This window comes from Stigmatopora argus, chromosome 3, assembly GCF_051989625.1.
Source record: "Stigmatopora argus isolate UIUO_Sarg chromosome 3, RoL_Sarg_1.0, whole genome shotgun sequence".
NCBI lineage: Eukaryota > Metazoa > Chordata > Actinopteri > Syngnathiformes > Syngnathidae > Stigmatopora > Stigmatopora argus.
Window position 1 is genome coordinate 14386202 of NC_135389.1, and position 22286 is coordinate 14408487.

Genomic DNA, 22286 nt, shown 5'->3' on the forward strand with positions numbered 1-22286 from the left:
ATCAAAATTAGTTAAAAGAATTGGCCTACAAAAACAAAAGACAAGAAAACTTTTATTGGACAGGACCATGCTGCGTACGGAGGTGGCTTACACACTTAGCCAAAATCACTCCAGCGCCCTCTTACCGAAAAGACTTAGCCGGTCGAAGTTTAGTGGGTGTGTGGGTGGGCCCCTTGGCGCACACAGTAGAGTATGCGCCTACCACCGAGTGGAAGCTGGTTCGCGTCCCGCAGACGTACTTGGTGCCTGCGACAAAAGACTCATTACCTTTTACTAAGAAAAACTTTAAAAATTAAATTTTCCATTTAAACATTACATAAAAATTAGTTAAAAGAATTGGCCTAAAAAAAAACAAAAGACACTGGCTATTAGCTAGAATTTCAAATAAGCCACCCAAACTTTTATTGGTTGGCATTCCCACCACAACCGCCGGCTGTCGAAGAACCGCATGGTGGCGTTGTTCTGCCAGTCGCCCTCGTCCACATCCACGTATGCCGAATGACGGGGACACACCTCAAACCCACGGCTGTCACGGGGTGAGGCAAGCAGGACTTGACTTGTCGATCGGTCGGCTGCACCCGTTCTTCTCCTCCCACTCCTCTTCCAAGTTGTCCAATGCATCTGTCATGACACAAAGACAATTATTTCTCAACACTGCCTAAGATGACAACATTTTTGTCCTACGGTGCTAATATCTTTACGGTCGCGACACGGTTTTCTACCTGGCATGACGAAGGCGGTGGCGATGTGCATCTGTCCCAACTGCATGACCGTGTCAGCCTCCGCTCACTGGGGTGCCGGAGACTCCGGATGCAGGCGCAATCCGTGGGGCGCCGGTACAAGTCTGTCAACAAACAAGGCAAGGCGTTAGGTAACTTGCGGGGAACATTTCCTCCATGCTGTAGCTTACATATGCCCTCTATACTATGTCGTTTTTTTAAAGAAATAAAGCTTTACTATACATGGTCGTTTTTTTGAGAAAAAAGGCTTATTATTCTATGTCGTTTTTAATGAATAAAGCTTTGTTATACATTGTGTCATGTTTTTTACGAAAAAAGCCTTACTATACTATGTCGTTTTTTAAGAAAAAAGCCTTAGTATACCATGTCGTTTTTAAGGAAAAAAGACTTACTATACAGTGCATGGTTGTCCGTCTCCTTGTACCCTAAGATCGTCTGGCCACCGATTCAGGATGTCCCCCGCCTCTGGCGTGGAGACAAATGGGATTGGCTCCAGCATCCCCCGCTACCCTAATGAGGATAAAGCAGTTCGGAAAATGAGATGAGGCTTACTATACATGGTCTTTTTTTTTTAAAAGCCTTACTATACTATGTCGTTTTTTTTTAGGAAAAAAAGCCTTACTATACTATGTCGTTTTTTAGGGAAAAAATCCTTTCTATACTATGTCGTTTTTTAAGAAAAAAAACCCTTACTATACTATGTCGTTTTTAGGGGAAAAAGCCTTACTATACTATGTCGTTTTTTAGGGGGGAAAAGCCTTACTATACTATGTCGTTTTTTAGGGAAAAAACCTTACTATACTATGCTGTTTTTTTTTTTTTTTAGGAAAAAAAGGCTTACTATACCATGTCGTTTTTTAGGGAAAAAACCCTTTGGATACTATGTCGTATATTGAGAAAAAAAAACCTTACTATACTATGTCGTTTTTTGAAGAAAAAAAAGCCTTACTATACTATGTCGTTTTTTAAAGAAAAAAAGCCTTACTATACTATGTTGTTTTTAAGGAAAAAAGACTTACTATACAGTGTGTGTGGTTGTCCATCTCCTTGTACCCTAAGATCGGCTGGCCACCGATTCAGGATGTCCCCCGCCTCTGGCGTGGAGACAAATGGGATTGGCTCCAGCATCCCCCGCTACCCTAATGAGGATAAAGCAGTTCAGAAAATGAGATGAGGCTTACTATACATGGTCATTTTTTTTAAAAGCCTTACTATACTATGTCGTTTTTTTTTGGGAAAAAAAGCCTTACTATACTATGTCGTTTTTTAAGAAGAAAAAAAACCTTACTATATTATGTCGTTTTTTAAGAAAAAAAGCCTTACTATACTATGTCGTTTTTTAAGAAAAAAAGCCTTACTATACTATGTCGTTTTTTTAGGGAAAAAAGCCTTACTATACTGTCGTTTTTTAAGAAGAAAAAAAACCTTACTATATTATGTCGTATTTTAAGAAAAAAAGCCTTACTATACTATGTCGTTTTTTAAGAAAAAAAGCCTTACTATACTATGTCGTTTTTTTAGGGAAAAAAGCCTTACTATACTATGTCGTTTTTTTAGGAAAAAAAGCCTTACTATACTATGTTGTTTTTTAGGGAAAAAAGCATTACTATACTATGTCATTTTTTAAGAAAAAAAAACCTTTACTATATTATGTCATTTTTAGGGAAAAAACCTTACTATACTATGTCGTTTTTAGGGGAAAAAAGCCTTACTATACTATGTCGGTTTTTTAGGAAAAAAAGCCTTACTATATTATGTCGTTTTTTTAGGGAAAAAAGCCTTACTATACTATGTCGTTTTTTAGGGAAAAAAACTTTTCTATACTATGTCGTTTTTTTTAGAAAAAAAAGCCTTACTATACTATGTCGTTTTTTGGGGAAAATAGCCTTACTATACTATGTCATTTTTTGGGGAAAAAAGCCTTACTATACTATGTCGTTTTTTTAGGAAAAAAAGCCTATGTCGTTTTTGAGGGAAAAAAGCCTTACTATACTATGTCGTTTTTTTTTAAGAAAAAAAGCCTTACTATACTATGTCGTTTTTTAGGGAAAAAACCTAACTATACTATGCTGTTTTTTTTTAGGAAAAAAAGGCTTACTATACCATGTCGTTTTTTAGGAAAAAAAGCCTTACTATACTATGTCGTTTTTTAGGGAAAAAACCCTTTGTATACTATGTCGTTTTGAAAGAAAAAAAAGCATTACTATACTATGTCGTTTTTTAAGAAAGAAAAAAAGCCTTACTATACTATGTCGTTTTTTAGGGAAAAAACCCTTTGTATACTATGTGGTTTTTGAGAAAAAAAACCCTTACTATACTATGTCATTTTTTAGGGGAAAAAAGCCTTACTATACTATGTCGTTTTTTTAGGAAAAAAAGCCTTACTATACTATGTTGTTTTTTAGGGAAAAAAGCATTACTATACTATGTCATTTTTTAAGAAAAAAAAAACCCTTACTATATTATGTCATTTTTAGGGAAAAAACCTTACTATACTATGTCGTTTTTTTAGGAAAAAAAGCCTTACTATATTATGTCGTTTTTTTAGGGAAAAAAGCCTTACTATACTATGTCGTTTTTTAGGGAAAAAACCCTTTCTATACTGTCGTTTTTTTAGAAAAAAAAGCCTTACTATACTATGTCGTTTTTTGGGGAAAATAGCCTTACTATACTATGTCATTTTTTGGGGAAAAAAGCCTTACTATACTATGTCGTTTTTTTAGGAAAAAAAGCCTATGTCGTTTTTGAGGGAAAAAAGCCTTACTATACTATGTCGTTTTTTTAAAGAAAAAAAGCCTTACTATACTATGTCGTTTTTTAGGGAAAAAACCTTACTATACTATGCTGTTTTTTTTAGGAAAAAAAATGCTTACTATACCATGTCGTTTTTTAGGAAAAAAAGCCTTACTATACTATGTCGTTTTTAGGGAAAAAAACCTTTGTATACTATGTCGTTTTTTGAGAAAAAAAAACCTTACTATACTATGTCGGTATTTAGGAAAAAAAGCCTTACTATACTATGTCGTTTTTTAGGGGAAAAAAGCTTTACTATACTATGTCGTTTTTTAGGAAAAGCCTTACTATACCATGTCGTTTTTAAGGAAAAAAGACTTACTATACAGTGCGTGGTTGTCCGTCTCCTTGTACCCTAAGATCGTCTGGCCACCGATTCAGGATGTCCCCCGCCTCTGGCCTGGAGACAAATGGGATTGGCTCCAGCATCCCCCGCTACCCTAATGAGGATAAAGCAGTTCAGAAAATGAGATGAGGTTTACTATACATGGTCATTTTTTTTAAAAGCCTTACTATACTATGTCGTTTTTTTAGGGAAAAAAGCCTTACTATACTATGTCGTTTTTTAAGAAGAAAAAAAACCTTACTATATTATGTCGTTTTTTAAGAAAAAAAGCCTTACTATACTATGTCGTTTTTTAAGAAAAAAAGCCTTACTATACTATGTCGTTTTTTTAGGGAAAAAAGCCTTACTATACTATGTCGTTTTTTAAGAAGAAAAAAAACCTTACTATATTATGTCGTATTTTAAGAAAAAAAGCCTTAATATACTATGTCGTTTTTTAAGAAAAAAAGCCTTACTATACTATGTCGTTTTTTTAGGGAAAAAAGCCTTACTATAATATGTCGTTTTTTTAGGAAAAAAAGCCTTACTATACTATGTCGTTTTTTTAGGAAAAAAAGCCTATGTCGTTTTTGAGGGAAAAAAGCCTTACTATACTATGTCGTTTTTTAAGAAGAAAAAAAACCTTACTATATTATGTCGTTTTTTAAGAAAAAAAGCCTTACTATACTATGTCGTTTTTTAAGAAAAAAAGCCTTACTATACTATGTCGTTTTTTTAGGGAAAAAAGCCTTACTATACTATGTCGTTTTTTAAGAAGAAAAAAAACCTTACTATATTATGTCGTATTTTAAGAAAAAAAGCCTTAATATACTATGTCGTTTTTTAAGAAAAAAAGCCTTACTATACTATGTCGTTTTTTTAGGGAAAAAAGCCTTACTATAATATGTCGTTTTTTTAGGAAAAAAAGCCTTACTATACTATGTTGTTTTTTAGGGAAAAAAGCATTACTATACTATGTCATTTTTTAAGAAAAAAAAACCCTTACTATATTATGTCATTTTTAGGGAAAAAACCTTACTATACTATGTTGTTTTTAGGGAAAAAAAGCCTTACTATACTATGTCGTTTTTTTAGGAAAAAAAGCCTTACTATATTATGTCGTTTTTTTAGGGAAAAAAACTTTTCTATACTATGTCGTTTTTTTAGAAAAAAAAAGCCTTACTATACTATGTCGTTTTTTGGGGAAAATAGCCTTACTATACTATGTCATTTTTGGGGGAAAAAAGCCTTACTATACTATGTCGTTTTTTTAGGAAAAAAAGCCTATGTCGTTTTTGAGGGAAAAAAGCCTTACTATACTATGTCGTTTTTTTTAAGAAAAAAAGCCTTACTATACTATGTCGTTTTTTAGGGAAAAAACCTAACTATACTATGCTGTTTTTTTTAGGAAAAAAAGGCTTACTATACCATGTCGTTTTTTAGGAAAAAAAGCCTTACTATACTATGTCGTTTTTTAGGGAAAAAAACCTTTGTATACTATGTCGTTTTTAAAGAAAAAAAAGCCTTACTATACTATGACGTTTTTTAAGAAAAAAAAAAGCCTTACTATACTATGTCGTTTTTTTAGGGAAAAAACCCTTTGTATACTATGTTGTTTTTTAGGGAAAAAAGCATTACTATACTATGTCATTTTTTAAGAAAAAAAAAACCTTACTATATTATGTCATTTTTAGGGAAAAAACCTTACTATACCATGTCGTTTTTAGGGGAAAAAAGCCTTACTCTACTATGTCGTTTTTTTTGGAAAAAAAGCCTTACTATACTATGTTGTTTTTTAGGGAAAAAAGCATTACTATACTATGTCATTTTTTAAGAAAAAAAAAACCCTTACTATATTATGTCATTTTTAGGGAAAAAAGCCTTACTATACTATGTCGGTTTTTTAGGAAAAAAAGCCTTACTATATTATGTCGTTTTTTTAGGGAAAAAAGCCTTACTATACTATGTCGTTTTTTAGGGAAAAAAACTTTTCTATACTATGTCGTTTTTTTAGAAAAAAAAAGCCTTACTATACTATGTCGTTTTTTGGGGAAAATAGCCTTACTATACTATGTCATTTTTGGGGGAAAAAAGCCTTACTATACTATGTCGTTTTTTTAGGAAAAAAAGCCTATGTCGTTTTTGAGGGAAAAAAGCCTTACTATACTATGTCGTTTTTTAAGAAGAAAAAAAACCTTACTATATTATGTCGTTTTTTAAGAAAAAAAGCCTTACTATACTATGTCGTTTTTTAAGAAAAAAAGCCTTACTATACTATGTCGTTTTTTTAGGGAAAAAAGCCTTACTATACTATGTCGTTTTTTAAGAAGAAAAAAAACCTTACTATATTATGTCGTATTTTAAGAAAAAAAGCCTTAATATACTATGTCGTTTTTTAAGAAAAAAAGCCTTACTATACTATGTCGTTTTTTTAGGGAAAAAAGCCTTACTATAATATGTCGTTTTTTTAGGAAAAAAAGCCTTACTATACTATGTTGTTTTTTTAGGGAAAAAAGCATTACTATACTATGTCATTTTTTAAGAAAAAAAAAACCTTACTATATTATGTCATTTTTAGGGAAAAAACCTTACTATACTATGTTGTTTTTAGGGAAAAAAAGCCTTACTATACTATGTCGTTTTTTTAGGAAAAAAAGCCTTACTATATTATGTCGTTTTTTTAGGGAAAAAAGCCTTACTATACTATGTCGTTTTTTAGGGAAAAAAACTTTTCTATACTATGTCGTTTTTTTAGAAAAAAAAAGCCTTACTATACTATGTCGTTTTTTGGGGAAAATAGCCTTACTATACTATGTCATTTTTGGGGGAAAAAAGCCTTACTATACTATGTCGTTTTTTTAGGAAAAAAAGCCTATGTCGTTTTTGAGGGAAAAAAGCCTTACTATACTATGTCGTTTTTTTTAAGAAAAAAAGCCTTACTATACTATGTCGTTTTTTAGGGAAAAAACCTAACTATACTATGCTGTTTTTTTTTTTAGGAAAAAAAGGCTTACTATACCATGTCGTTTTTTAGGAAAAAAAGCCTTACTATACTATGTCGTTTTTTAGGGAAAAAAACCTTTGTATACTATGTCGTTTTTAAAGAAAAAAAAGCCTTACTATACTATGACGTTTTTTAAGAAAAAAAAAAGCCTTACTATACTATGTCGTTTTTTTAGGGAAAAAACCCTTTGTATACTATGTTGTTTTTTAGGGAAAAAAAGCATTACTATACTATGTCATTTTTTAAGAAAAAAAAAACCTTACTATATTATGTCATTTTTAGGGAAAAAACCTTACTATACCATGTCGTTTTTAGGGGAAAAAAGCCTTACTCTACTATGTCGTTTTTTTTGGAAAAAAAGCCTTACTATACTATGTTGTTTTTTAGGGAAAAAAGCATTACTATACTATGTCATTTTTTAAGAAAAAAAAAACCCTTACTATATTATGTCATTTTTAGGGAAAAAACCTTACTATACCATGTCGTTTTTAAGGAAAAAAGACTTACTATACAGTGCGTGGTTGTCCGTCTCCTTGTACCCTAAGATCGTCTGGCCACCGATTCAGGATGTCCCCCGCCTCTGGCCTGGAGACAAATGGGATTGGCTCCAGCATCCCCCGCTACCCTAATGAGGATAAAGCAGTTCAGAAAATGAGATGAGGCTTACTATACATGGTCATTTTTTTTAAAAGCCTTACTATACTATGTCGTTTTTTTTTGGGGAAAAAAGCCTTACTATACTATGTCGTTTTTTTAAGAAAAAAGCCTTACTATACTATGTCGTTTTTTAGGGAAAAATAGCCTTACTATACTATGTCGTTTTTTTAGGGAAAAATAGCCTTACTATACTATGTCGTTTTTTAAGAAAAAAAAAAAGCCTTACTATACTATGTCGTTTTATAGGGGAAAATAGCCTTACTATACAAATGTCGTTTTTTAAGAAAAAAAGCCTTACTATACTATGTCGTTTTTTAGGGAAAAAAGCCTTACTATACTATGTCGTTTTTTAGGGAAAAAACCCTTTCTATACTGTCGTTTTTTTAGAAAAAAAAAAGCCTTACTATACTATGTCGTTTTTTGGGGAAAATAGCCTTACTATACTATGTCATTTTTGGGGGAAAAAAGCCTTACTATACTATGTCGTTTTTTTAGGAAAAAAAGCCTATGTCGTTTTTGAGGGAAAAAAGCCTTACTATACTATGTCGTTTTTTTAAGAAAAAAAGCCTTACTATACTATGTCGTTTTTTAGGGAAAAAACCTTACTATACTATGCTGTTTTTTTTAGGAAAAAATGCTTACTATACCATGTCGTTTTTTTAGGAAAAAAAGCCTTACTATACTATGTCGTTTTTAGGGAAAAAAACCTTTGTATACTATGTCGTTTTTTGAGAAAAAAAAACCTTACTATACTATGTCGGTTTTTAGGAAAAAAAGCCTTACTATACTATGTCGTTTTTTAGGGGAAAAAAGCCTTACTATACTATGTCGTTTTTTAGGAAAAGCCTTACTATACCATGTCGTTTTTAAGGAAAAAAGACTTACTATACAGTGCGTGGTTGTCCGTCTCCTTGTACCCTAAGATCGTCTGGCCACCGATTCAGGATGTCCCCCGCCTCTGGCCTGGAGACAAATGGGATTGGCTCCAGCATCCCCCGCTACCCTAATGAGGATAAAGCAGTTCAGAAAATGAGATGAGGCTTACTATACATGGTCATTTTTTTTTTAAAGCCTTACTATACTTTCGTTTTTTTTTAGGGAAAAAAGCCTTACTATACTATGTCGTTTTTTTAGGAAAAAAAGCCTTACTATATTATGTCATTTTTTTAGGGAAAAAAGCCTTACTATACTATGTCGTTTTTGGGGAAAATAGCCTTACTATACTATGTCATTTTTTGGGGAAAAAAGCCTTACTATACTATGTCCTTTTTTAGGTAAAAAAGCCTTACTATACTATGTCGTTTTTTTAGGAAAAAAAGCCTTACTATACTATGTCGTTTTTTTAAGAAAAAAAGCCTTACTATACCATGTCATTTTTAGGGAAAAAACCTTACTATACTATGTCGTTTTTAGGGAAAAAAAGCCTTACTATACTATGTCGTATTTTTAGGAAAAAAAAGCCTTACTATACTATGTCGTATTTTTGGGGAAAATAGCCTTACTATACTATGTCGTTTTTTAGGGAAAAAAAGCCTTACTATACTATGTCGTTTAAGAAAAAAAGCCTTACTATACTATGTCGTTTAAGAAAAAAAGCCTTACTATACTATGTCGTTTAAGAAAAAAAGCCTTACTATACTATGTCATTTTTTTAGGAAAAAAAGCCTTACTATACTATGTCGTTTTTTTAGGAAAAAAAGCCTTACTATACTATGTTGTTTTTTAGGGAAAAAAGCATTACTATACTATGTCATTTTTTAAGAAGAAAAAAAAGTCTTACTATATTATGTCATTTTTAGGGAAAAAACCTTACTATACTATGTCGTTTTTAGGGAAAAAAAGCCTTACTATACTATGTCGTTTTTTTAGGAAAAAAAGCCTTACTATATTATGTCGTTTTTTAGGGAAAAAAGCCTTACTATACTATGCTGTTTTTTTGGGGGGAAAAAAAGCCTTACTATACTATGTCGTTTTTTTAGAGAGAAAAAAGCCTTACTATACTATGTCGTTTTTTGGGGGAAAATAGCCTTACTATACTATGTCGTTTTTTAGGAAAAAAAGCCTTACTATACTATGTCGTTTTTGGGGGAAAAAAGCCTTACTATACTATGTCGTTTTTTTAAGAAAAAAAGCCTTACTATACTATGTCGTTTTTTAGGGAAAAAACCTTACAATACTATGCTGTTTTTTTTTGGGGGGGGGGGGGCTTACTATACTATGTCGTTTTTTAGGGAAAAGACCCTTTGTATACTATGTCGTTTTTTAAGAAAAAAAAGCCTTACTATACTATGTCGTTTTTTAGGGAAAAAACCCTTTGTATACTATGTTGTTTTTTGAGAAAAAAAACCTTACTATTCTATGTAGTTTTTTAGGAAAAAAAGCCTTACTATACTATGTCGTTTTTTAGGGAAAAAAAGCCTTACTATACCATGTCGTTTTTAAGGAAAAAAGACTTACTATACAGTGCGTGGTTGTCCGTCTCCTTGTACCCTAAGATCGTCTGGCCACCGATTCAGGATGTCCCCCGCCTCTGGCCTGGAGACAAATGGGATTGGCTCCAGCATCCCCCGCTACCCTAATGAGGATAAAGCAGTTCAGAAAATGAGATGAGGCTTACTATACATGGTCATTTTTTTTAAAAGCCTTACTATACTATGTTGTTTTTTTTAGGGAAAAAAGCCTTACTATACTATGTCGTTTTTTTAAGAAAAAAAGCCTTACTATACTATGTCGTTTTTTTAAGAAAAAAGCCTTACTATACTATGTCGTTTTTTAGGGAAAAATAGCCTTACTATACTATGTCGTTTTTTTAGGGAAAAATAGCCTTACTATACTATGTCGTTTTTTAAGAAAAAAAAAAGCCTTACTATAATCTGTCTTTTTTTAGGGGAAAATAGCCTTACTATACAAATGTCGTTTTTTTAGAAAAAAAAAAGCCTTACTATACTATGTCGTTTTTTGGGGAAAATAGCCTTACTATACTATGTAATTTTTGGGGGAAAAAAGCCTTACTATACTATGTCGTTTTTTTAGGAAAAAAAGCCTATGTCGTTTTTGAGGGAAAAAAGCCTTACTATACTATGTCGTTTTTTTTAAGAAAAAAAGCCTTACTATACTATGTCGTTTTTTAGGGAAAAAACCTAACTATACTATGATGTTTTTTTTTAGGAAAAAAAGGCTTACTATACCATGTCGTTTTTTAGGAAAAAAAGCCTTACTATACTATGTCGTTTTTTAGGGAAAAAACCCTTTGTATACTATGTCGTTTTTAAAGAAAAAAAAGCCTTACTATACTATGACGTTTTTTAAGAAAAAAAAAAGCCTTACTATACTATGTCGTTTTTTTAGGGAAAAAACCCTTTGTATACTATGTTGTTTTTTAGGGAAAAAAGCATTACTATACTATGTCATTTTTTAAGAAAAAAAAAACCTTACTATATTATGTCATTTTTAGGGAAAAAACCTTACTATACCATGTCGTTTTTAGGGGAAAAAAGCCTTACTCTACTATGTCGTTTTTTTTCGAAAAAAAGCCTTACTATACTATGTTGTTTTTTAGGGAAAAAAGCATTACTATACTATGTCATTTTTTAAGAAAAAAAAAACCCTTACTATATTATGTCATTTTTAGGGAAAAAACCTTACTATACCATGTCGTTTTTAAGGAAAAAAGACTTACTATACAGTGCGTGGTTGTCCGTCTCCTTGTACCCTAAGATCGTCTGGCCACCGATTCAGGATGTCCCCCGCCTCTGGCCTGGAGACAAATGGGATTGGCTCCAGCATCCCCCGCTACCCTAATGAGGATAAAGCAGTTCAGAAAATGATATGAGGCTTACTATACATGGTCATTTTTTTTAAAAGCCTTACTATACTATGTCGTTTTTTTTTTGGGAAAAAAGCCTTACTATACTATGTCGTTTTTTTAAGAAAAAAGCCTTACTATACTATGTCGTTTTTTAGGGAAAAATAGCCTTACTATACTATGTCGTTTTTTTAGGGAAAAATAGCCTTACTATACTATGTCGTTTTTTAAGAAAAAAAAAAGCCTTACTATACTATGTCGTTTTTTAGGGGAAAATAGCCTTACTATACAAATGTCGTTTTTTAAGAAAAAAAGCCTTACTATACTATGTCGTTTTTTAGGGAAAAAAGCCTTACTATACTATGTCGTTTTTTAGGGAAAAAACCCTTTCTATACTGTCGTTTTTTTAGAAAAAAAAAAGCCTTACTATACTATGTCGTTTTTTGGGGAAAATAGCCTTACTATACTATGTCATTTTTGGGGGAAAAAAGCCTTACTATACTATGTCGTTTTTTTAGGAAAAAAAGCCTATGTCGTTTTTGAGGGAAAAAAGCCTTACTATACTATGTCGTTTTTTTAAGAAAAAAAGCCTTACTATACTATGTCGTTTTTTAGGGAAAAAACCTTACTATACTATGCTGTTTTTTTTAGGAAAAAATGCTTACTATACCATGTCGTTTTTTAGGAAAAAAAGCCTTACTATACTATGTCGTTTTTAGGGAAAAAAACCTTTGTATACTATGTCGTTTTTTGAGAAAAAAAAACCTTACTATACTATGTCGGTTTTTAGGAAAAAAAGCCTTACTATACTATGTCGTTTTTTAGGGGAAAAAAGCCTTACTATACTATGTCGTTTTTTAGGAAAAGCCTTACTATACCATGTCGTTTTTAAGGAAAAAAGACTTACTATACAGTGCGTGGTTGTCCGTCTCCTTGTACCCTAAGATCGTCTGGCCACCGATTCAGGATGTCCCCCGCCTCTGGCCTGGAGACAAATGGGATTGGCTCCAGCATCCCCCGCTACCCTAATGAGGATAAAGCAGTTCAGAAAATGAGATGAGGCTTACTATACATGGTCATTTTTTTTTTAAAGCCTTACTATACTTTCGTTTTTTTTTAGGGAAAAAAGCCTTACTATACTATGTCGTTTTTTTAGGAAAAAAAGCCTTACTATATTATGTCATTTTTTTAGGGAAAAAAGCCTTACTATACTATGTCGTTTTTGGGGAAAATAGCCTTACTATACTATGTCATTTTTTGGGGAAAAAAGCCTTACTATACTATGTCCTTTTTTAGGTAAAAAAGCCTTACTATACTATGTCGTTTTTTTAGGAAAAAAAGCCTTACTATACTATGTCGTTTTTTTAAGAAAAAAAGCCTTACTATACCATGTCATTTTTAGGGAAAAAACCTTACTATACTATGTCGTTTTTAGGGAAAAAAAGCCTTACTATACTATGTCGTTTTTTTAGGAAAAAAAAGCCTTACTATACTATGTCGTATTTTTGGGGAAAATAGCCTTACTATACTATGTCATTTTTTGGGGAAAAAAGCCTTACTATACTATGTCGTTTTTTAGGGAAAAAAAGCCTTACTATACTATGTCGTTTAAGAAAAAAAGCCTTACTATACTATGTCGTTTAAGAAAAAAAGCCTTACTATACTATGTCATTTTTTTAGGAAAAAAAGCCTTACTATACTATGTCGTTTTTTTAGGAAAAAAAGCCTTACTATACTATGTTGTTTTTTAGGGAAAAAAGCATTACTATACTATGTCATTTTTTAAGAAGAAAAAAAAGTCTTACTATACTATGTCATTTTTAGGGAAAAAACCTTACTATACTATGTCGTTTTTAGGGAAAAAAAGCCTTACTATACTATGTCTTTTTTTAGGAAAAAAAGCCTTACTATATTATGTCGTTTTTTAGGGAAAAAAGCCTTACTATACTATGCTGTTTTTTTGGGGGGAAAAAAAGCCTTACTATACTATGTCGTTTTTTTAGAGAGAAAAAAGCCTTACTATACTATGTCGTTTTTTGGGGGAAAATAGCCTTACTATACTATGTCGTTTTTTAGGAAAAAAAGCCTTACTATACTATGTCGTTTTTGGGGGAAAAAAGCCTTACTATACTATGTCGTTTTTTTAAGAAAAAAAGCCTTACTATACTATGTCGTTTTTTAGGGAAAAAACCTTACAATACTATGCTGTTTTTTGGGGGGGGGGGGGGGGGGGAGGCTTACTATACTATGTCGTTTTTTAGGGAAAAGACCCTTTGTATACTATGTCGTTTTTTAAGAAAAAAAAGCCTTACTATACTATGTCGTTTTTTAGGGAAAAAACCCTTTGTATACTATGTTGTTTTTTGAGAAAAAAAACCTTACTATTCTATGTAGTTTTTTAGGAAAAAAAGCCTTACTATACTATGTCGTTTTTTAGGGAAAAAAAGCCTTACTATACCATGTCGTTTTTAAGGAAAAAAGACTTACTATACAGTGCGTGGTTGTCCGTCTCCTTGTACCCTAAGATCGTCTGGCCACCGATTCAGGATGTCCCCCGCCTCTGGCCTGGAGACAAATGGGATTGGCTCCAGCATCCCCCGCTACCCTAATGAGGATAAAGCAGTTCAGAAAATGAGATGAGGCTTACTATACATGGTCATTTTTTTTAAAAGCCTTACTATACTATGTTGTTTTTTTTAGGGAAAAAAGCCTTACTATACTATGTCGTTTTTTTAAGAAAAAAAGCCTTACTATACTATGTCGTTTTTTTAAGAAAAAAGCCTTACTATACTATGTCGTTTTTTAGGGAAAAATAGCCTTACTATACTATGTCGTTTTTTTAGGGAAAAATAGCCTTACTATACTATGTCGTTTTTTAAGAAAAAAAAAAGCCTTACTATAATCTGTCTTTTTTTAGGGGAAAATAGCCTTACTATACAAATGTCGTTTTTTAAGAAAAAAAGCCTTACTATACTATGTCGTTTTTTAGGGAAAAAAGCCTTACTATACTATGTCGTTTTTTAGGGAAAAATAGCCTTACTGTACTATGTCGTTTTTTTAAGAAAAAAGCCTTACTATACTATGTCGTTTTTTAGGGAAAAATAGCCTTACTATACTATGTCGTTTTTTTAGGGAAAAATAGCCTTACTATACTATGTCGTTTTTTAAGAAAAAAAAAAGCCTTACTATACTATGTCGTTTTTTAGGGGAAAATAGCCTTACTATACAAATGTCGTTTTTTAAGAAAAAAAGCCTTACTATACTATGTCGTTTTTTAGGGAAAAAAGCCTTACTATACTATGTCGTTTTTTTTTTTTAAAGCCTTACTATATTATGTTATTTTTTAGGAAAAAAAGCCTTACTATATATACTATATATTTTTTAAGAATAAAGCTTTACTATACATGGTCATTTTTAAGGCTTTTTTTTGTAAGGCTTTAAAACAAAAACTATGTATAAGGCTTTAAAAAAAAAAAAAAAACGACCATCTATTGTAAGCCTTTTTTCCCAAAAAATGACTATGTATACATTGTCATTTTTTAGGGGAAAAAAAAGCCTAACGATGGACAGAGAAAAGCCTTTTTTCCCCCGACCAAAAGCCGGCCAAATCTCTTGTGGCTACCCACCGTAACAGATGACGCAGTTCTTCACCTTCCTCAATTCAGCGGCCACGTCCCCCCACAGAACAGTGAAGACCGACTTCCCGCTCTCGTCCAGCTGAAAGCAAAGACCCGATTAAGCGGACGGACGGCCAAATTCCATCCCTGGGGGGGCGGGGCTTGCCTGCATGGCGCGACCGATGCGCACGGAACTCCATGACAGCCGCCAGCACGTCTTCCCCATCTTGTGAATTTGAATTATTTTCTATAATATTTTTTCCAACAACCCTATCTTTTTTGTAATGTGAGTGATGCGATCAATTCCCTCAAAATCAAGAGGAAGTGGCGCAAAAATATCCCCAAAGCAACAGAAAATGAGGGATTGCTAACCGTTCAGACATGGGCTTGATCATCATCATCGAATCATCAAAAGCCTAATTGTCATCATACACAGCAGCGTATGACGAAATTGGTCGTCTCGAGATGTCCTCGGGGACATGCGGCAGGTTCGTTGGCAATCTGCTCTGATGGATTTATGGCATCTCCTCCCGAGAGCAACCAAATCCTGGCGACTGTAGAAAAGGTTTGCCTGGCAGATGTTAGCAAACAATGACAAGACTGAGGAAACAAAACACCAAACTGGAGAGCAAGAGGCAGCTGCATCCACCCGCGCCGCCATCTTGGATCACTTACCTCCTTCCAACCAAAACGTTTGAAGAATTGAGCCAATTCAGAGTGTCTGTCGTAAGATGGCCGCCAGTCACTAACACCAACGACAGGGCCTCAAGACTCCTAGTTTACACGTACCCGTGAAGCACGCTGAAAGAGAGCAAACACGGGTGGAATGGGCTCGGCTTGCGATTGGACGACGGCACGGGCCGGCGGGCGTGGCCGACTCACCGCAGTTGTCTCTGTCCCTGTCGTCCATCAGTCCGTGCCGTCCGTCCACGCCCAAAAGTCCGCAGGGGGGGGAAAAGTTATAGCTTTTGGAAATTTCCAATAATTTAAGGAATTTTTTTTGCAAAGTGTGCTGAATTTTGCACTCACCTTGATCCCTCTGTCTGTCCCTGCCGTCCGTCCCTGCCGTCCGTCCATTCCCAAAAGTCCGCAGAGGAGAAAAAAAGTTCAAGTCTTTGAACATTTTCCAATATTTTTTTTTTGGCAAAGTGTGTTGAATTTTGCACTCACCTTGATCCCTCCGTCTGTCCCTGCCGTCCGTCCCTGCCGTCCGTCCCTGGCGTCCGTCCCTGGCGTCCGTCCCTGCCGTCCGTCCGTCCCTGCCGTCCGTCCGTCCCTGCCGTCCGTCCGTCCCTGCCGTCCGTCTGTCCCTGCCGTCCGTCCGTCCCTGCCGTCCGTCCTTGCCGTCCATCTTTGGCGTCCGTTCATGCCCAAAAGTCCACGGGGGAAAAAAAGGTTCAAGTCTTTGAAATTTTTCCAATAAATTAATTACATTTTTTTAGCAAGGTGTGCTGAATTTTGCACTCACCTTGATCCCTCCGTCTGTCCCTGCCGTCCGTCCCTGCCGTCCGTCCTTGCCGTCCATCCTTGCCGTCCATCCTTGCCGTCCGTTCATGCCCAAAAGTCCACGGGGGAAAAAAAGGTTCAAGTCTTTGAAATTTTTCCAATAAATTAATTACATTTTTTTAGCAAGGTGTGCTGAATTTTGCACTCACCTTGATCCCTCTGTCCGTCCGTGCCGTCCATGCCGTCCGTCCGTCCGTGCCGTCCGTGCCGTCCGTGCCGTCCGTCCGTGCCGTCCGTCCGTGCCGTCCGTCCGTCCGTGCCGTCCGTCCGTCCGTGCCGTCCGTGCCGTCCGTGCCGTCCGTCCGTGCCGTCCGTCCGTGCCGTCCGTGCCGTCCGTCCGTGCCGTCCGTCCGTGCCGTCCGTCCCTGCCGTCCGTCCGTCCGTCCCTGCCGTCCGTCCGTCCGTCCCTGCCGTCCGTCCCTGCCGTCCGTCCCCAAAACTCAGCAGGGGAGAAAAGTGTCCAAAACTCCACTGGGGAGAAAAGCGTCCAAACCTCCACTGGGGAGAAAAGTGTCCAAAAAGTGTCCAAAACTCCACTGGGGAGAAAAGTGTCCAAAAAGTGTCCAAAACTCCACTGGGGAGAAAAGTGTCCAAAAAGTGTCCAAAACTCCACTGGGGAGAAAAGTGTCCAAAAAGTGTCCAAAACTCCACTGGGGAGAAAAGTGTCCAAAAAGTGTCCAAAACTCCACTAGGGAGAAAAGTGTCCAAAAACCTGCGGGGAGAAAAGTGTCCAAAACTCCACTGGGGAGAAAAGTGTCCAAAAAGTGTCCAAAACTCCACTGGGGAGAAAAGTGTCCAAAAAGTGTCCAAAACTCCACTGGGGAGAAAAGTGTCCAAAAAGTGTCCAAAACTCCACTGGGGAGAAAAGTGTCCAAAAAGTGTCCAAAACTCCACTGGGGAGAAAAGTGTCCAAAAAGTGTCCAAAACTCCACTGGGGAGAAAAGTGTCCAAAAAGTGTCCAAAACTCCACTGGGGAGAAAAGTGTCCAAAAAGTGTCCAAAACTCCACTGGGGAGAAAAGTGTCCAAAAAGTGTCCAAAACTCCACTGGGGAGAAAAGTGTCCAAAAAGTGTCCAAAACTCCACTGGGGAGAAAAGTGTCCAAAAAGTGTCCAAAACTCCACTGGGGAGAAAAGTGTCCAAAAAGTGTCCAAAACTCCACTGGGGAGAAAAGTGTCCAAAAAGTGTCCAAAACTCCACTAGGGAGAAAAGTGTCCACAAATCAAAACTCAAAAGACCAAAATACTTACCTGCACCGGTAAAAAAGTGTCCAAAAGTCCACCGGTAAAAAAGTGTCCATAAATCCACGGGTAAAAAAGTGTCCATAAATCCACGGGTAAAAAAGTGTCCAAAACTCCACTGGGGAGAAAAGTGTCCAAAAAGTGTCCAAAACTCCACTGGGGAGAAAAGTGTCCAAAAAGTGTCCAAAACTCCACTGGGGAGAAAAGTGTCCAAAAAGTATCCAAAACTCCACTGGGGAGAAAAGTGTCCAAAAAGTGTCCAAAACTCCACTAGGGAGAAAAGTGTCCACAAATCAAAACTCAAAAGACCAAAATACTTACCTGCACCGGTAAAAAAGTGTCCAAAAGTCCACCGGTAAAAAAGTGTCCATAAATCCACGGGTAAAAAAGTGTCCATAAATCCACGGGTAAAAAAGTGTCCAAAACTCCACTGGGGAGAAAAGTGTCCAAAAAGTGTCCAAAACTCCACTGGGGAGAAAAGTGTCCAAAAAGTGTCCAAAACTCCACTGGGGAGAAAAGTGTCCAAAAAGTATCCAAAACTCCACTGGGGAGAAAAGTGTCCAAAAAGTGTCCAAAACTCCACTGGGGAGAAAAGTGTCCAAAAAGTGTCCAAAACTCCACTGGGGAGAAGTGTCCAAAAAGTGTCCAAAACTCCACTAGGGAGAAAAGTGTCCACAAATCAAAACTCAAAAGACCAAAATACTTACCTGCACCGGTAAAAAAGTGTCCAAAAGTCCACCGGTAAAAAAGTGTCCATAAATCCACGGGTAAAAGTGTCCATAAATCCACGGGTAAAAAAGTGTCCAAAACTCCACTGGGGAGAAAAGTGTCCAAAAAGTGTCCAAAACTCCACTGGGGAGAAAAGTGTCCAAAACTCCACTGGGGAGAAAAGTGTCCAAAAAGTGTCCAAAACTCCACTGGGGAGAAAAGTGTCCAAAAAGTGTCCAAAACTCCACTGGGGAGAAAAGTGTCCAAAACTCCACTAGGGAGAAAAGTGTCCACAAATCAAAACTCAAAGACCAAAATACTTACCTGCACCGGTAAAAAAGTGTCCAAAACTCCACCGGGGAGAAAAAGTGTCCAAAACTCCACCGGGGAGAAAAAGTGTCCAAAACTCCACCGGGGAGAAAAAGTGTCCAAAACTCCACCGGGGAGAAAAAGTGTCCAAAACTCCACCGGGGAGAAAAAGTGTCCAAAACTCCACCGGGGAGAAAAAGTGTCCAAAACTCCACCGGGGAGAAAAAGTGTCCAAAACTCCACCGGGGAGAAAAAGTGTCCAAAACTCCACCGGGGAGAAAAAGTGTCCAAAACTCCACCGGGGAGAAAAAGTGTCCAAAACTCCACCGGGGAGAAAAAGTGTCCAAAACTCCACCGGGGAGAAAAAGTGTCCAAAACTCCACCGGGGAGAAAAAGTGTCCAAAACTCCACCGGGGAGAAAAAGTGTCCAAAACTCCACCGGGGAGAAAAAGTGTCCAAAACTCCACCGGGGAGAAAAAGTGTCCAAAACTCCACCGGGGAGAAAAAGTGTCCAAAACTCCACCGGGGAGAAAAAGTGTCCAAAAAGTGTCCAAAACTCCACTGGGGAGAAAAGTGTCCAAAAAGTGTCCAAAACTCCACTAGGGAGAAAAGTGTCCACAAATCAAAACTCAAAAGACCAAAATACTTACCTGCACCGGTAAAAAAAAGTGTCCAAAAGTCCACCGGTAAAAAAGTGTCCAAAAGTCCACGGATAAAAAAGTGTCCAAACGTCCACGGGTAAAAAAGTGTCCAAACGTCCACGGGTAAAAAAGTGTCCAAAACTCCACTGGGGAGAAAAGTGTCCAAAACTCCACTGGGGAGAAAAGTGTCCAAAAAGTGTCCAAAACTCCACTGGGGAGAAAAGTGTCCAAAACTCCGCTGGGGAGAAGTGTCCATAAATCCATGGGTAAAAAAAGTGTCCAAAACGCCACTGTGAAGAAGTATCCATAAATCCGCCGTCCGTCCGTCTGTGCCGTCCATCCATGCCGTCCGTCCCTGCCGTCCGTCCATGCCGTCCGTCCGTCCATGCCGTCCGTCCGTCCATGCCGTCCGTCCATCCATGCCGTCCAGGTTGAACTTCACTTTAGTGTCCCGGAGGTACTGAGCCAGGCCGGCGTGGTGCAGTCAGACCAGGTGGCCCCAGGCCTTTTAGAACTCAAGCCGCTGTCCAGGAAGATGTCCGTCAACTTAAAAAAGCCACACAGGGACAGAGTTTAGTCTGCTTTCTAAACAAACATTTATAGCCTTAATTCCATCGTGTACATACACTACAACAAGTGCATGCCATACAATGTGTGTCAATCAATCACAATTGCATTTAACATCATTAATCAAAACTTTGAGCCCATTCGCACCGACAAATAAGTGTATTTTTACAAACAAAATCATAGGAGTATGAACATTAGCTTAACTAACGCTCATTTAGCATCCACAATAAAGTACAGTTAGAAGCACTACGTGGACTCCCTGCTAGCGTAGCGATTAGCCATTCGCGGCTAGCGCTAGCCTCGTGCTAATCGCTCATTAGCATGATATTTCCACACAAAAAAAGACAGTTGGAATCCCGTAACAATAACCACCGCGTTAAGAACACCGCTCGGTTCTTATGAATACTTGCCCAATACATAATTTAGCAAAATAACATTAAAATTTAAGCGTGAGGTTTAACCTTAACCCATGCTTGCTTAGCGGAGCTCAACATGGCGATCTTCAGCTCAAACTAAAGGCACACTTGTTCACTATAACAAGTAAGTAACTCGTAAGACATCAAAATAAACGCACACTTGTTCATTATAACAAGCAACTAACTCGTAAGACATTAAAATAAATGTTATAATTATTGTTATACCTGACTGGCGTGCAATAGGTCTGACATACAGTGTGCCTAGCCCCACCACCTGAAGTCATTTGAAGTTAATCAGCGTGTTTTCGTCTCAGTGCCCTGTGATTGGCTGGCAAGCCATAGTTGGCCGTGATAGGCTCCAGCATCCCTGCAACCCCTGCGAAGTAAAGCGGTGCGGAAAACTATTGAATCAATGAATGATTTATTTTGAAAAACGGAATTATATCGGCACCATAAGATGGACCAGAGCTATTTTGTATAGCTACCAAAGAGATGTGTATTCTCAAATCAATAAAACTGAATACAGTATAAACCATTATATATATATATATATATATATATATATATATATATATATATATATATATATATATATATTCTCGTCCTTAAAAGCCAAAAGTCAATATGTACTTGACTATTTGACTGTGGTTTCAAAGTAAACCATTACACGCGTATCTGTGTCTGTGTCTGTGCGCGCGTGTGTCTGTGCGCACGCGCGTTTGTGTGCGCGGGTCTGTGCGCGCGTCTGTGCGCGCGTCTGTGCGCGCGTCTGTGCGCGCGTGTGTGTGTGTGTGTGTGTGTGTGTGTGTGTGTGTGTGATGGTTTACTTTGAAACCGCAGTCAAATAGTCAAATACATATTAACTTTTGGATTTTTAGGAAGAGAAAATGACTAGAGTCCAACCATTATGACTAATTTGTGGCATCCAGGAGCTAAAATCTGTCATCGCCGCTGGCTAAAACTGCCAGATGGATTTACAAACAGTGGAAACTCCCAGAAAACAAGCACACTGTATAGTAAGGCTTTTTTTCCCTTGAAACATTTTTAAAGTTGTTTAACAATCGCCGCCAGTGTCTCTGTCAAGGCAAAAAAAAACAATTTCTGCGTCATCATACATTTTTCCCTGACCATTTATTTAACCGTATGTCCGCAATATGTATGGATTGGAGATCTGTCACGTAAAGTTAAATTGAAAAAGGTCCTTGGCGGAGGCGATTGTTTTTTTTTTTGGAAGAGGTCACTCTAAAAGTATTCATCCTGACATGTTCCATGATATTTTTCTTCCCGGCTGGGTTTAAGGCGTTTACATAGTGCTTTTTCATTTGCCATTTTTTGGGACGGATCGTAACGATCACCTCTTCGCCGTCACCAATTAGCTGGGGGGTGGGCAAAGGGTTTGTAGAAGCAACGGGGGTTGGGCAAGAGAAGCACCTGACGGCAATCCACTGATTGCACTTGTAGGACACTAGTATTGTGGAAAGCTTGCTCTTTATGAAAACCTACATTTTGTGGAATAGTTTGAAATGAAAGCTTAGTTTTATGGGATGCTATGCCTTTACATCAAATCAAAAGCCTTTAGTGTCATCATACACCGCTGCATATAATGAAATGGGTAAAATATCATTCAACAAAGGTGCTCTTAAATGAGTCAAAATGGTCAAAAGTCTGCATTTTGATGGCCAACATTTACAATAGGTCCAGAAAAAGACTTGGACTGGCTTGGAGAGTCTGCAACAGGGGTCCTCGAGGGCCGCTGTGGGTTGGGCCAGCATTTTGTTCCGAAACATCCAGCACAGACTCGGTCGGACTCAGTTGAAGCAACGGGGGTTGGGCTGCAAGAAGCACCTGACGCCGATCCACTGATTGCACTTGTAGGACACTAGTATTGTGGAAAGCTTTGCTCTTTATGAAAACCTACATTTTGTGGAATAGTTTGAAATGAAAGCTTAGTTTTATGGG

General features: G+C 36.8%; 2 protein-coding genes across 3 annotated transcripts in view; one reads left to right on the forward strand and one right to left on the reverse strand.

Moving 5' to 3' along the window:
- c3h15orf39 (chromosome 3 C15orf39 homolog) overlaps window positions 1–1032 on the forward strand; it is a 32730-nt gene extending 31698 nt beyond the window's left edge. Inside the window, exon 19 of the mRNA XM_077596946.1 lies at window positions 737–1032. The gene's annotated coding sequence lies outside the window, so the exon portion shown is untranslated. The remainder of the gene's footprint in view (window positions 1–736) is intronic.
- On the reverse strand, window positions 35–20819 carry LOC144071660 (uncharacterized). 2 transcript variants are annotated; one of them, XM_077596961.1, is made up of 22 exons: window positions 20553–20787; window positions 16677–19890; window positions 16597–16632; window positions 16410–16480; window positions 16112–16292; window positions 15971–16028; window positions 15824–15906; window positions 15617–15742; window positions 15108–15512; window positions 14951–15041; window positions 13812–13929; window positions 12232–12349; window positions 11199–11316; window positions 9977–10094; window positions 8405–8522; window positions 7370–7487; window positions 3856–3973; window positions 1760–1879; window positions 1133–1250; window positions 723–844; window positions 422–621; window positions 35–246 (listed from the first exon to the last, which is right to left on the reverse strand). In XM_077596961.1, exons 3-8 carry the CDS (start codon window positions 16625–16627, stop codon window positions 15687–15689), a joined length of 480 nt encoding a protein of 159 aa, XP_077453087.1. In that variant the 5' UTR covers window positions 16628–16632; window positions 16677–19890; window positions 20553–20787; the 3' UTR covers window positions 35–246; window positions 422–621; window positions 723–844; window positions 1133–1250; window positions 1760–1879; window positions 3856–3973; window positions 7370–7487; window positions 8405–8522; window positions 9977–10094; window positions 11199–11316; window positions 12232–12349; window positions 13812–13929; window positions 14951–15041; window positions 15108–15512; window positions 15617–15686. The 2 variants fall into 2 exon arrangements, with proteins under 2 accessions (XP_077453087.1, XP_077453085.1); XM_077596959.1 differs by lacking the exons at window positions 3856–3973; window positions 7370–7487; window positions 8405–8522; ... (2 more) ...; window positions 12232–12349; window positions 13812–13929 and having other exon boundaries at window positions 15971–16003; window positions 16597–19890; window positions 20553–20819.
- Between the last annotated feature and the right edge of the window lie 1467 nt (window positions 20820–22286).

Coding starts and splice junctions, on each gene's coding strand:
- LOC144071660 (XM_077596959.1), bottom strand. CDS start 19,765: ATGGATGGACGGACGGCATGGACGGACGGACGGCATGGACGGACGGAC.